Source organism: Spermophilus citellus (assembly GCF_964194105.1).
Source record: "Spermophilus citellus genome assembly, chromosome: 11".
In the NCBI taxonomy this organism is placed as follows: domain Eukaryota; kingdom Metazoa; phylum Chordata; class Mammalia; order Rodentia; family Sciuridae; genus Spermophilus; species Spermophilus citellus.
In genome coordinates, this window is record NC_138192.1 from 128,461,973 (window position 1) to 128,477,731 (window position 15,759).

The 15,759-nt window shown below is 38.8% G+C and overlaps 1 protein-coding gene across 2 annotated transcripts in view; it reads left to right on the forward strand.

Moving 5' to 3' along the window:
* The first annotated feature begins 1,957 nt into the window (after positions 1 to 1,957).
* Positions 1,958 to 15,759, forward strand: part of PSMD1 (proteasome 26S subunit, non-ATPase 1) — a 92,283-nt gene continuing 78,481 nt past the window's right edge. The window contains exons 1-6 of one of the 2 annotated variants that reach the window (XR_014017945.1): positions 1,958 to 2,310; positions 7,028 to 7,071; positions 8,053 to 8,126; positions 8,293 to 8,462; positions 11,440 to 11,645; positions 13,741 to 13,884. Coding sequence is in view for 1 of the 2 variants with exons in the window: in XM_081260572.1 (XP_081116698.1) it covers positions 2,295 to 2,310; positions 7,028 to 7,071; positions 8,053 to 8,126; positions 8,293 to 8,462; positions 11,440 to 11,645; positions 13,741 to 13,884 (654 nt within the window). In the remaining variant the exon portion in view is untranslated. The remainder of the gene's footprint in view (positions 2,311 to 7,027; positions 7,072 to 8,052; positions 8,127 to 8,292; positions 8,463 to 11,439; positions 11,646 to 13,740; positions 13,885 to 15,759) is intronic. The other variant, XM_081260572.1, reaches the window with a different exon arrangement.

The window sequence follows — 15,759 nt, forward strand, 5'->3', positions numbered from 1 at the left end:
AGGACAAAAGGGACCTTAAAGATGGTGGAAGTCCTGGGGGTGAGGGTAGTCTTACTTGGCTTTGACTGGCTGTGAAAAATGAACTGGAAACAAGATAGTAATTAGGAAGTCAAATTTCTTGGAGGTTGTGGCAACCAGAAAAGAAGAGGGGGAGACAATCATTGGGTAATCGAGTGAGGATGGGAAATGGCTGGTGCCAGAGATATTAAGGGGACAAAATCTGGTGCTGAATGGCTGAGATGGAAGAGTCAAGGGCACTCCCAGATTTCTGCTTCAGAGGCTTGTTGGGTGCAGAGCAGGCTGAACTGTATTGTCTGCAGGGCAGGGTGAACAGATGTTGGCTGCAAGATGCAAGATAGCCCACGCACTCAAACCCCCCTCTATCTGGTCCTTTATCACCTGTTTGCCTCAAGTCTGAACATTCAACCCCGCTCAAGGCTGAACACTTAACGCCCCCCCCCCCCCTTGGGCCAACAAGGCAGCTTGCAGACCCAGAGGTCCCTTTAGATTTGGGCTATAAAAACTCCCTCCTGCCAGGCCCCCCTCTCTCTTGCTCTCTTTGTCTTTCTTGCGTGCGCTCTCTCTCTCTTGCTCTTGCTCTCTCCCTCTTCATCTCTCCTCTTTTCTCTCTCTCTCTCTCTCTTTCCTTCTTTCTTTTCTCTTTGTTGCACTGCTGCAGTAAAGATCTTTTGGTTGCTCCGAGTGCTGTGGTCACTTTCCTCTAAAGGCTGATGAATGCCCTTTACTCACACAGACCAAGGCAGGAGACACACATGTAGGGAAAGAGTGCATGCAGCTTTGAGGTTGCTGGGTTTCAGGAGTCTGTAAATTTACCAAGCAGAGATATCTAGTAAGTCTGTGTGTCTGGTGCTCAGGAGAGAGAGCACAGCTGTAGGAGTGTATTTTAGCACCTCCACCTTGACCAAAGCAATGGAAGGCATTGCATTCTAAGCAAGAATGGGGAACAAACAGAAGACTGTGGCCAGAAACATAGAAGAGAAGCATAACAATAGGGTCCAAGATGGGGACTGAGGGTTTTAAGGAACAGAAGGAATTAGAGCTAGTTGTGAAAAAGATTACTCTGCCTACAGAGTGCAGAATGGAGTAGAGAAAAAGAAACCTCAGGCCTGGAGGGAGAGTAGAATCTCAAAGGGTGAGAAGCCTGGTGTTCTTAGCCATCTACTCGTTGCCCATGCATTTTCATGTGAGACTCAGGTTAGGTGGTCATCCACACTGGAGTTACACGATGCTCTTCCCATACAGAACGTTTTTTTCCTTGAGGAGCAGATACTTTAAATTGGCCACCTCTCTGTTGGCCAATCGCCCCCTTCCCCGCCCCCCCCCTACACACACTTGGTGCTGAGGATAGAATCCAGGGCCTCGAGCATGTTCGGTGCTCTGCCACTGAGATACATCCCCAGTCAATAGACTTCCGATTCTTTTTTTTTTTTTTTTTTAAGAGAGAGAATTTTTAATATTTATTATTTTTTAGTTTTCGACGGACACAACATCTTTGTTGGTATGTGGTGCTGAGGATCCAACCGGGCCGCACGCATGCCAGGCTACCGCTTGAGCCACATCCCCAGCCCGACTTCTGATTCTTGAAATATGAAAATCTATGGTATTAACTATTCTAAAAGTAAACACAAATCTTAGTTATTCAAAGGATAATAGAACAATTACTTGTGGATTCATTATGGTAATACAGCACTTCTCTGAGAATTTCTTTCTTAGACAGACTTTGCTTTATTAAAAACAAAAACAACAAAACAAAAAAAACCCTCAAAACTCAGTCTCCGCTTGGTGGGGATTGCTGCAATGAGACCTCCTAGACTGCAGGTAGCGCCTGCACGCAAGCGCACGCCTTCCCTAGCATCCTTTCTCTCGGCAATGGCGGGTATCGGTGGGGTCCTATCTTTGTAGGGGTGGCCATTCTTAAGCCTGATGGTAGACGCATACCAATGTCCTCAACGCGCGGGAGTTCTGACCTCCAGGAGAGTTAGCAAAAACAGTGACACTTTCTTTTGTACTCTTTAGTACAGGACGGAGGGCGGCAGCGGCCCGGAAAACACAGACCGGAAGAAAATTCGCGCAGATGGGAGGCGGGGCGGCGGGCAGCTCCGAGGTGGACGGGGTCCTAGGCAAGAAGCGAGCCGGCGGCCTGAGCAGGCGAGTGACTGAGCAGCTCACCCAGGGAGGCAAGAGGCGCGGCGGAGCGAGCGGGCCCTGAGTTGACAGATACACTGAGCTGCAGGGTCGGCGAGCAAACGGAAGGGCGAGTGAGGGACGCAACTATGATCACCTCAGCCGGTGAGTGCGGTCTGGAGCTCACACGCAAAGGGAGGAGCCGCTGCCGTCGCGCCGGCTTTTAGCTGAGTCAGGGCGGGTGACGGGGCACCTCCCGGCGGAGCGCCAGCCTGCGCGGCCCCTCGATGGCCTCGCTGCCCAAGACGCTCCTCCAGTCGAGGGCTGGGAGTCTCGTCCCGCCGCTGCGGGCCCTTTGGGCTGGGAGGAATGGAACCTAGTGGAACGCCTCTGCATCCCTCCCAGCCACACCCCCCGCCCGGACCGAGGGGCTTCCTGGTCCGTCCCGATCCCCAGTTTCCCTGCTGTCTTCCCGGTTCTGGCCGTTGGACCCCGGTCTTTCTCTGTGGGTGGCTGGGACCGGATGGGACCTCTGTGCTGACCAACAGTAACTGCTGCCTGAGTGCTTTGGGACCCGCCGAGACACGTCCTCCGTAGAGTAAAATCCGAAATGAAGTTCGAGGTGGGTCATTTCTGGGTCCCCTCCAGGGGTGTTTGATTCAGCACCGAGTCAGCTTTATACTGAGAATCAGCTGACCTTTTGAGCCTAGGTGTTCAGAAAGTACTATACATTCCAGAAAGAGCTCGGGAGTCTGGAGGAAGGTCCCCACATTTAAACTTTTATAAGTAAATCCATGTAGTGGCATTTGAAATGGGATAAGCTGTAGAGATCAAGTTTAAGTGGAGATTTGTAGGCTCCCCACTACAGACTGATTTGCATATAGCTGTCCACGGCACTCGACCCCCCCCCCCCACCTTCTCGCTTACATACCCTTTCTTTTTTTTTTTCTCTGTACCTGTTCCACACACATTTTGTTGTAAACAAACTGGTGGGCAGAAAGACAGTATTCCATAGAGTAGGGAACTCCAAACCACATTTAACGAAGGTTAGTTAAGAAAATTGGAGATGCTGGGAGACATAGTAGTATTTTCTAACACTTGAAGAGCTGTCACCTGTACCTGTAATTAGACTTTTGTCCCCAAGGGATCCAAATGATTGGGAGATGAAGTGTAGTTCATATGAAGAAGAGCTTTTCCAGTTACCATGCTCTGAAGACAAACACGAAATTTCTTGCCACTTGTAAATGTAGCCCTTGTTCTAGTTCAGATCCTTCCATTTTCACTGTCTCTTTTTTTTTTTTTTTTTTTAAATTTTTAATATTTATTTTTTAGTTCTCGGCGGACATAACATCTTTGTTGGTATGTGGTGCTGAGGATCGAACCCGGGCCGCACGCATGCCAGGCGAGCGCGCTACCGCTTGAGCCACATCCCCAGCCCCTTCACTGTCTCTTTTAACTTGGCCCATCTCTTGCCTGCTGCTATTAAAGCCTTAAAACTTTGTGTTTTCATCAGTACCCGTTTTAAGTCCATTCTTCTTTGTTATCAGTTTTTTTTAAACTTTAATTACATAATATATCTTTGCTTGAAATTAATTTCCATTGTTTTTAAAATAAAATTCAGTTGCTCAACCAAATACACAAGTTGTCGCTGACTTCATCTTGTAATACTTTCTTACTCATTATTCACTAGTCACATTGGCTTTCTTTCTGTTCAGTTTCTCCTACCTGTGGACGCTTACACATTCTATTTCCTTTCTAGACATCACTTTTCAAGGTTTCTCGTAGCTTCTCAATCTTTAGTGTTAACTCAAATGCTTATCTTAACTTGCCACTCTAATAAAATTCATTTACTCTCTCCTCCCTAGCTGCCACCTTTCTCCATCCCAATTCAGTAATTACCTTGTTTGTTTACCTTTCCTGATTAGTGTCTTTCCCTGATACAGTTTTGGGTAGGAAATTTGTCTTCACATTTCTTTGAACACTGCTGAGCTTATGGCAGAAGTTCAGAAGTATGTCTTGAATGAAGAGATTAATCAATCAAATAATTAAATAGGTCCCTAGAGTTTTTAAAGTTGAGGCTGAAAAGAACACTTGGCAGGAATATAATGGAATTCAGACCTCCTTGTGGTGGGCAGAACTAATGATTTTTGAGATGAAATTCTGTGATGATAATTTAGTATATAATTGTTACTGTCGTTTCTTAAATATTTTGGATTACTTGTCATTTTCTGCTTCAGATCTTTTGTAACTTTGTTTCAGGTCTGTTAAAGCTTGTTGCTTTAGGATCTGTCCCAGGTGCTAAACAAGCCAGTGTCATGGTTCTGGTGTGTCAGTTTATTCATTCATTTACTCATTAGACATTTACTAGTCACTAAAAACAGTAGTGAATAAGAAGTCAGTGTGTACTGCTAATTTTTTTCAAGAGTTTTCATATAACAGGGAATGGGGGAGATAGAGCTATTTATTTACTAGAAGGAAATGTGAAATTAAGTGGGTTGGATTTAATATAGTATAGACATATAGGGGGAAATAATGCTGGAAATCTTTAAAATGGTATTCTTCTACCCTTCTTTTCCCTTCCCATCCCCAGACAGCCACTTTCAACTATTATGCTGTGTCTTCTGGAACATACCCCCATATGAGAAATAATATCCACATATTACTATAAATTAATTAAACATTTTGGACATAATCTGCTGAGTTTGTATTATTGCATAACAGTTTTTGCCATCTTCAAGCCTTTTCTTTTTCTTTTTCTTTTTTCTTTTTTTTTTTTAGAGAGAGAGAGAGAGAATTTTAATATTTACTTTTTGGTTTTTCGGTGGACACAACATCTTTGTATGTGGTGCTGAGGATTGAACCCCGGGCCGCACGCATGCCAGGCGAGCACGCTACTGCTTGAGCCACATCCCCAGCCCCATCTTCAAGCCTTTTCCATTCCCATTCGCATCCAAAGGGAAATTCTTTTTCTGTAAGATAGGAGCTATTAGTGTGTGGAGTATAGAATATTTGATTTAGTTCTATTAAATGCCCAGAGGCTGATTTTCCAAGCCAGAGCAATCATGTAGCAAATTAGTTACCAGTGAAATGAAAAAGAGTATAAAAATGTATCTCTGTTTAAAAAAACTTTTCATATACAATCTTGATTGATGGTAGCTAATTAATGGCATTTTTAGCATTACCTGTTGTGATTTGTTCTACACCCCACCTACAATCCGGGTTCTAGGGATCAATCTCGGGGCTTCACAAATGCTAGACAAGCTCTCTACCACCAAGCTATGTCCCCAGCTCTGTTATATATTTTTTATTTTGAGACAAGTTCTTACCAGTTGCCTAGGCTGTCCTGGAATTCATGATCCTTCTGTCCCAGTCTCCCAAGTATCTGGGATTACAGGTGTGTGCTACTGTGCCTGGCCTGTTTTACATTTAGAGCATTCTAGTCTATTCCACATCACTAGATTGTCTTCCCTCCACCCCCACCTAATTGTATTTTTAATTTTCTCCATGCTGTCCATTCAGTCTGGTTTGGACATATCAACACCTAGAATACCACGTTCTTTTTGCTTTTAAGCTTTTGGAATAGTAGTAGGCTCTAGTTTTGCTTGTTAAATTGTGTATCCTTTCCTTTATGGTTCCCTAAAGACTGGGCCCGCTAAAAGGCAAACCTATACTTACCGTTTAGAAATGGCTACATCTCCTAACTAAAATTGTCTTGATTCTTTTTAATCAAATCACAGTTTGAACTCAGTGTTCCAGAATGATTTTAAGATCTACAAGAAAAAATATTTGAGAGGGTTTGGTTTCCTCTATGGTATAAGGACAAAATCTTCCATATCTTTTTTTTTTTCAATAATTTCTTTGACATGACTATATTTCAAAATCTGTTCTTTTGGAGAAGACAGTTACTCCTTTTGCTCTCCTATGTTAGTGCTAGTACCTTGAGGCTAAGATAAGGCATGTGGGGGAACACTTGGGTAATGGGATCATAATGAGTAAGATGGTTCATTGCTTAGTGAAATCATGGTTACATGTGTTAGGAAGGAGATGCCTTAATATAGGCACCTTGAAAAATCATCGAAATATATTATTCTGTTGAGTTGATGATCAAATGTGCCCTTTTTTTCCTAAACAATTTTTTAACTGTTGGTTTATTTTGTCTAAATAATTTATTCTGAATTTTATGGGGAAAGTTTCTCATTTTGGTCAGTAAATTGGGTCAGTGATTCTCAAACTGTAGTGAACACAATAATGACAGGGAAGCCTTTCACTGGACCCAAACCCAAATCAAAAGATTCAGAAGGTCTGAGGCAGAACAAGGAATTTGCATTTCTACCAAATTCTTAGGTAAGGCTAATACTGCTGGGCCAGGGACCATATTTTGAAAACCATCAAATGGCAAATGATATGATATATATGGTGTCATGAAAATTTGATAACATAGGTATTCCTCAGCTTCAAAATATAAACCATACAGTTTTTTGTTTAATTTTTGGTACTGGGGATTGAATCCAAAGGTGCTTAACCACATTCCTAGCCCCTTTTATTTTTAATTTATGTTTTAATTTTTTGTGTGTGTTGTTGGAGATTAAATCCAGGGCCTTGTGCATACAAGGCATGCACTCTATCAACTGAGCTGTATCCCCAGCTTATTTTTTATTTTTGAGACTGACTTTGAACTCAAGATCCTCCTGCCTCAGTCTCCTGAGTTGCTGGGATTACAAGGGTGTACCACTGCACCTGACTCAACCCTAGTGAAATCACCTCTCAAAAAATGCTTACATTTTCTGTAATATCAGTGACAGAAATGCTTGTTTTTGACAAAGCATTAATTTTTATCTGAGTGAGCATGTTTCATAATCATAATATTCCTTTTGCCTTATAGCTGGAATAATTTCTCTTCTGGATGAAGAAGAACCACAGCTGAAGGTATGAATTGAATTCTGTGAAGCTTTTTAAATTTTGTAGTGTCTGCATATCTTCTATTATTTGAAGGAGCCATCCTACACAACCTGTAGCAGTCATTGAAATCTAGCCAGAGAAGATAGTATCTTGGCAGTAGCAATTGGTTTTCCTTGAGTTTAACAAAATTAAAGCAAATCTTAAATAACATTTGAGTAACCCTGCAGTTTCTTTTTTGGGGGGTGGATGGGTACCAGGGGCACTTGACCGCTGAGCCACATCCCTAGCCCTATTTTGTATTTTACTTAGAGACAGGGTCTCACTGAGTTGCTTAGCACCTTGCTTTTGCTGAGGCTGGCTTTGAACTCGCAATCCTCCTGCCTCAGCCTCCCAAGCCACTGGGATTACAGGTATGCACCACCAAGCCTGGCTGCCCTGCAGTTTCTTTTTCTTTCTTTTTTTTTTTCTTTAATATTTATTTTTTATTTGTATACAATACATTTATTTTTTAAATTTATTTTTATGTGGTACTGAGGATCGAACCCAGGACCTCGCACATGCTAGGTGGAGCACTCTACCGCTGAGCCACAACCCCAACCCTTGCAGTTTCTAACAAGTCAGTCTTGTGTGACATGGAATGACGATTAGTCTGATGTTTTAGGATTGAAACAGAAAGGAAATGTGTAAACTCAAGAAAACTTATTAGTAAATTTCTGTCTTTGAGAGATTAAGAGTTTTAGTCAGGCTGGGGTTGTAGCTCAGTGGTGAGAGTGCTCCCCTCGCACGAGTGAAGCACTAGGTTCGATCCTCAGCACCACATACCAATGAAATAAAGGCATTATGTTCATCAACAACTAACATATATTAAAAAAAAAGAGAGAGAGAGAGAGAGTTTTAGTGACTGTTATTGCAGATTCGCCATTGGTTTGTTTTTGGGAGGGGAGACTTTTAAAGGAAACAAAATGGTAAGTGTATTTTAAAATGGAATTTTGTTTTTATCTTTCACAGGAATTTGCACTACACAAGTTGAATGCAGTTGTCAATGACTTCTGGGCAGAAATTTCTGAGTCTGTAGACAAAATGTAAGAAATTGCTCTATTTCTATTAATTTGAATAAGGTATTTGAATAATTGTGGATGTGTCTTGTGGCTTATTAATTTATTTAGAAATTTATGATTAAATTGTGGCTTGAATATTTAGATTTGGGATTTTTAAGGAACAGGGTCTATCCTTTCTAATTTCTTTCAGAGAAGTTTTGTATGAAGATGAAGGTTTCCGGAGTCGGCAGTTTGCAGCCTTAGTGGCATCTAAAGTATTTTATCACCTGGGGGCTTTTGAGGAGTCTCTGAATTATGCTCTTGGAGCAGGTGACCTCTTCAATGTCAACGATAACTCTGAATATGTGGAGACTATTATAGGTAATTATTTTATATCTGGTAAGGCTTTATCTTGTTGGCTTCCTTCTTTTTTTTCCAGAATATGATATTGCTCAGTTTTTTGTTTTGTTTTTTTTAAGAGAGAGAGAGAATGTTTTTTTTTTTTAATATTTATTTTTTAGTTTTCGGTGGACACAACATCTTTGTTTGTATGTGGTGCTGAGGATCGAACCCGGGCCGCACATATGCCAGGCAAGCGCGCTACCACTTGAGCCATATCTCCAGCCCCGCTCAGTTTTATTTTAACAATAAATTAATAATATTTCTATGATAATTTTATGCAAATTGAGTTTTTAGATCTACCTCCTACTGAGCCTGATTATCTCATCAGTTATGGTTATCTCCAGTCCAGTGAGCCTAAAGTTTGGTGAGATGATAACTTAGGTTATTATGAGTAACAGATTGATGCAAATTTATATAGTTGTTTCTAAGAAGACATTACTGAATATTTGTATTGTGGTAGGCCTGATACTAGTCACTCTACATATCATGATTGATTCCACTTTTGCCCTGTTGTACAAAAGAAAAAAAAACTTTGATTCTGATACGTAAAGACCCACGGCTATTAAATAGAAAGGTCAGAAGTTAAAACCTGGGTTTACTCGGTCCAAAATCCATAGTTTTTACTAGTAACCATTGTTTTCTCTTTTGCTCCTTTTTTCCTTCCTTCTGTGATACTACCCAGGGAGCACTTTGCCACTAAGCTATATCCTTAGAACTTTTTATTAATTATTTTGAGACAGGGTCTCACTAATTTGCCCAGGCTAGCCTTGAATTTGTGAACCCTCCTGTCTCAATCTCCTTAGTCACTGGGATTATAGGAGTGTGCCACTATGCCCAGTTTGTTTATTTTTAAAATGAAGGGGTGGTTAGCTTTCTGAACTATAACAAATATATGAGACTATCAATTTTGTAGAGAAGAAAGGTAACTAGTTTGGGACGTTTCATTCCATGATCAATTGGCTCTGTTATTTTTGTGTCTGTGATAAGGCAATAAATCATGGCAGGGACTTGTGGAAGAGCAGAACTACCTATCTCAGGACAGGGAATTAAGAGAGGAAAAGGAAGGGACCAGGGCCCCACTATTCCCTTCAAGGACAGGCTCCCAATCACCTGTAAGCATTCCACCATGCCCCACCTCTAATAGGTTCCTCCATCTCCCAATAGCACCACATCAGGAACAAGCCTTTAACACATGGGCCTTTGGGAAACATTTCCAGTGCCAGAAACTCATAGGCAAGGTTTTGGATTCTCTCTTGTGTTTCAATCAGAATTATAAATTCAAATAACTATGTAAGGTTCAAAGATTTTATAGCTTTAAAAAATACTTGAATATTTGAGAAACGTCTATCTTGTAGTTGGAAAAAGGGGCTGCATGCCCTGTAGATGGGATCATAGTTTCAAAGAGCTCAAGATCATGTTCCCTGTCAGGAATGTACAGTGCAGGTATTTTTCATTGCTCATTAAAGAGGAAATCTGCATTATTTACATAGGCCCTTAGGGGGAAAAATTCATATTCTGCACAGCAGGGTTGAAAGAGGTACCTTCAGATGTCCCTGAAGTTCTAACTAGTTCTCTTCTGTTTTATGAGCCAGAGAGCTCCCTGACCTTGAACTGGTTATCCTCCTGTTTCAGCCTCCCATAGTTGAGATCACAGGTGTGCACTACTGGGGACAGCTTCTAGCTGGGTTCTTTGTTACTTTTTTTTTTTTTAACTCTTTGAATCCTATAGGAAGAACCGATGGTTTTAAAGGATAGACAACATGTTTTTGAAAGTAGAGCACTTTCTTCACATTGTTAGAAATGTGGTTAAATATACCTATTTATCTTTTCTATTATTGGATAACGAGTTATAAAGTGCTATGAGAAAAAATAAAATCAATAAAAAAATTTAAAAAATAAAGTACTATGAGATAGGAGATGCCGTCCCTGTTTCTAAATATAATATCATCTTAGTTTTGGAGGGTGGTTGTTAATCAAGAGACCAGTTCTCTTTACTTTGTGTGGAAGTAGAGGATTCATGCTTCTAAGTTTTGTAGGATTTTTTTTTTTTAAATGTCACTGAGATTTGTGAGTGGGCATACAAAGTAAAATTTGGGATTTTCTTCTTGGGATCTTAATGAGTAGCATAAATATTCATTAGTACCTCCAGAAAATTCAAGACTAGTAAGCTTTCTCCTAGTTATGAGACTTCAGCTGGGAATAAGGCTAGACCTTGGGTTTTAGTTATTACATATACCTGGGCTGTAGTTATGACAAATAAACCTGGCAAATGGGAGAACATGACTCTCCCTGAAACTTGGGCAGTAGGTGCATTTATACCAGGGATTGAACCCTAGGGGCGATTTACCCTGAACTACATCCCCAGTCCTTTTTTTTTTTTTTTTTTTTTATACTTTAGTATTTTACTTACATTAGATACCTAATAGTCAAATTTGTTAAATGATGGAATGGTATAGTAGCTCCCAGGGACAAGAGGAAGGGAGAAATAGAGTTAATAATCAGTAGGCATTGAGTTTCAGCTGAACAAGGTGAGTAAACTTGAGACCTGCTGTACAAAGTGCACATATCCCCAGTCCTTTTTATTTTTATTTTTTTATTTTGAGATAGGGTCTCATTGAGTTTCTTAGGGCCTCGATAAGTTGCTGAGTCTAGCTTTGAACTTGAAATCCTCTGGCCTCAACCTCCTGAGCTGCTTGGATTACAGTGTGTGCCCGTACACCAGGCCTAGAAATGTTTTAAATAATGTCAACCTTATGGGAGTGGGTGCATGGTTCTTTATTGTAACTATTGCAAATACAACAGATTTATTTGAAAGCATAAGTTCTAACATTTTTAATTTCCTTATTACTTTATAATTATCTCACAGGTATATGTGATTATAAATGTGAACATTGCCCTTTTTGGTAGTTTAGCTCAATTTACAAGGTAATCAGAGTTATTTTATTTTTCTCCATAGCAAAATGCATTGATCACTATACCAAACAATGCGTGGAAAATGCAGATTTGCCTGAAGGAGAAAAAAAAACAATTGACCAGAGGCTGGAAGGCATTGTGAATAAAATGTTCCAGCGATGTCTAGATGATCACAAGTACAAGCAGGCTATTGGCATTGCTCTGGAGACACGAAGACTAGATGTGTTTGAGAAGACCATACTGGAGTCGGTAGGTAGATGATGTCATTTTAGAGATTGTTATTGAGGGGAAATCAGCAAAATAAAGTATTCAAACTGAAAATCTGGGTAGTGAAAAGAAAATCTAGTTAAAAAAATAAGGTGCTTTTTTGCCAAAGTTTTTTTTTTTAATATATGAACTTTGTGTTTTATGTTCATAGAATATCTGCTTTTCTCTTGCCACAATTCTTTTTGAAGTTTCACTTGAGGAAGTTGTATTTATTACCTTGGCTTTTTTAAGAAGAATGTATTGATAAACTATTTGAATAAATTTATTGTGGTTAACACTATTAAGTAGATTCCAGATTTAAGAATGTTTTACAATAATTTAGGTAGTTTAAGTCACCAACCAAAGTAGTCACAAAGGTGCAAGACTGAGTTAAGTGGACAATGATTTGCAGGCCCACTTTGCTTTAACACCTCCTTCTCTCCATGAGCTAACTCTCTGTACTCTAGCCATTTTGGTCTCTTCTCTTTTCCTGTTGTACATTGTCCTGTCCCCAATGCAAAAAATATTCTTTATTAACCTGCATCATTCCTGTTCATGATCACAACTCAGCTGTCTTTTGTTTGCAGAGTTTTCCATCAATCTCCAATATCCTTTCTCTACTCAGCCTCTACTACAAAGATGAGGTCCAAATTCTTCTGTTAATCTTAGGGAGCCCTGTATTTTTTTCAAAGTGTTAGTCAGTTTTTAGTTAATTATTTAATAATTGCTTTTCCTACCAGCTTAGTACTTTGTGCCTTTTCCATTACTGTATCATCAAGGTCTAAGCCACTGTTTAGCAGCAGAAGTAGGATAAATAAATGAATGACCATATGATAGGATGGTCTTTGTTTCACTCTCAGTTTAATTTTTGTGCAGGTATAGCCTCTCCTTGTCTTCTTGTGAACAAGATTAAAATATTTGCTGTTATTCATTCAACAAATGCTTTTTGAATGCCTACTATTCTAGGCATTGGAGATATAGTGGCAACAAAGTTTCTGCCCAAATCAGTCAGTCTGTTGGGGGAATCCAGAGGGAAAATGGGCATTGAATAATAGGTAGGTAGGTAGAAAGAAAAGGGGTAATACATGTTTTTTAAAAATAAAGCAATGATGCATGCCTTCAGTGATGCATGCCTTCAATCACAGCTGCTGGGGAGGCTGAGAGAGGAGGATTACAGGTTCAAGGCCAGCCTTGGCAACTTAGCAAGACTGTGTGTCAAATTAAAATTTAAAAAGGTCTGGGGATGGACCTCAGTGGTAGGGTGTCCTGAATTCAATCTTCAGTACTGGTAAATGGATGGATGGGGAGAGAGAGTAAAAAATTCATCTTGTTTTGCATTCTAGTACATATTGCACTTAAGCCTGTACTTACTATTTATGATATAATTCTGACATTTTAAGATTGTATTTAATTTTTTAAAATGCTAGTTACAGCTCATTAAGTTGATTTATTTTTACTTAGTAATAAGCTACAACTTGCTTTTTGAAAAACTTCTGTAGTTCTACAGTATGTTTGTTTATGTTGAAGAACTTTTATAGGGCAGTATCTCAAATATTGGGGCTGCTTATAAGAATCCCAAGAGTAAAAAAAAACATTATGTAGGTTAAGGTTTCCTCATAGAACACCAGACAGATGTAATAGCATTAGTGCCTGAGTCACTCAGAGCTTGAGTTAGTTCTGACTAATAAGTACAGGCAGTAAATCAGGAAGGAGTCTAGTAGCAAGATAGGAGGCAGAAAGCCTTCAACAGACACAGTTGCAAAGCGTAATCACTTAGTGTGTGGACAGTTGAAGCAATCTTTTTATAATAAACAGCATCAATCTGTTATAGTATTCTTTGTTAATATAGTGATGGTCCTGGATGACCACTAAATATTAAATTGCTTTCAATCCATTTTCATGAAAATAAGGAAATATGTGATTATTTACTAAAAATTTCTCTCTAAAAAAGTTTACAATATTTAGGTTTTTATTATCTAAGGGTTTTAAGTCATTGTCTTGAATGGCTAAAGAAGGTATGTTAAAATAATTCTGTTTCTAATAAACATAATGCTTCAGTAACCAGATAATGATGTAATTTAAAATTTATCTCTTTCAGAATGATGTCCCAGGAATGCTAGCTTATAGCCTCAAGCTCTGCATGTCTTTAATGCAGAATAAACAGTTTCGGAACAAAGTACTAAGAGTTCTAGTTAAAATCTACATGAACTTGGAGAAACCTGATTTCATCAATGTTTGTCAGGTAATTACCCTGCACTACATTACTCTACACTGTGCAAAGCCACTTTATACCACATCGTGTTATATTGTATTACATTATTATAATGGCTTCATTATATGTATCTCAGCTCATCTTTTCAATAGCCTTGTGAAGATTAGCTATATGGTTTATATTTCTTTTTACTGATAAGAAATGGAATCTTATAGCCCTAAAGGCTGTTTTGTTATAATGCATTTTTAATATGCATTCTTTTTTAAATTCTGAAAATTATTAACATAATGATTAATCTAAGCATTTAAGGAAATTCTGGAAATGAAGGTTAAAAAGGTAGAAGGTAGAAGATAAAAACATTACTGATGCTCTACTATGTCATGCTAAAAAGAATTCACAGTATAGAAATTATCTGTGGGTTCATTACTGAAACACAACCAAACATTTGGATATAGTTTCTTTATATCTTTTAATTTATGTATTTGCTTGTACATTAAAAAAAAATCCAACAGAAAATATATAAAATGAAAAGCTAGTCTTTCCCTATCCCTTCTTCTGGGTCTTTTCCCAAAGGTAATGCTAGGTGTTTTCCCCAAGGTCCAAGCACATATAGATCCTTAAAGTCTATTTTGCATTTTGTGGACTGGAAATGTGCATAAGTTCACCTGTCTGTGTGTCTCTCTCTCTCTCTCTCTCTCTCTCTCTCTCTCTCTCTCTCTCTCTTTTTGGTACTAGGAATTGAACCCAGAGGTGCTCTGTTGCTGAGCCACATCTTTATCCTTTTTGATTTTTTAAAATTAGAGATTTTGGGGTTTTTTTTGCAGTGCTGGGGCTTGAATCCAGGACTATGCAAGCTCTCTGCCATGGAGTTACTTCCCTAGCCCTAGACTTTTGTATTCTGCAGAAGAGCATAGCATTTTATTGCATATATGCTTTCATGTATTTCTATCCTCTATACTTTTTACAAATTTAAATTTAAAAGCCACTTTTTTTGAAAATGTATTTTAAACCAAATTTGAAACAGAAAATTCGGGAAGAAAAAATATTTACATTTAAACCACTCAAAGTCAATTTAACATTATATTTCTTGTTAGCTCTCTTTATAGAGATTTTTTAAAAATATTTTTAGTTGTAGATGGACACAATACCTGTATTTTTTTTTTTTTTTTTTTTTTTTTTTTTTTTGGTGCTGAGGATTGAACCCAGTGTCTCACCCATGTGAGGCAAGCACTGCACCACTGGGCCACAACCCCAACCCCTCTTTATATAGATTTTTGAAGTTTTTGTTTGTTTCTAAATAATTTTTAATAGGTGTAAATAGGTTTTTAAAAACTCGTATGAATAATAATATTTCACTGTTCTTTGCTTAGAGGTAACTTTATTTTTTTTAGCTTTTTACTCCTTATCCTTTAAAATTTGTATAAGAAAATGTATTGTACATTTAAAAATTTGTTTATACAAATTTACTCATATAATAATATTCATAGATGACATATTCTAACAATAAATACATTTAATAATACAAGATTAGAAACCAAGCATGCTAGGTGAGAATCTACTACTGAGCTCTTGAGTTACACCTCTGGCCCTTGAAATATATTTCTTAACAGGTGATATAATGATTCATATTAAAGACGCAGCCGATCTTGGTGGCACCTGCCTGTAATCCCAGCTATTTTGGAGGCTGGGGCAGAAGGTTCACAGGTTCAAGGCCAGTCTTGGCAACTTAGACTCTGTTTCAAAAAAAGGTGGGGGAGGTGAGGAAGTAACTCAGTGGTAGAGAACACCTGGATTCAATGCCTATTTGTGGGAGAAAAAAAAATTATAGAAACTAAGATTTATTCACCAACTAATATTGAATGCTGATAATTGCCAGGCACAGTATAATTCATGGAATTTTTTTTT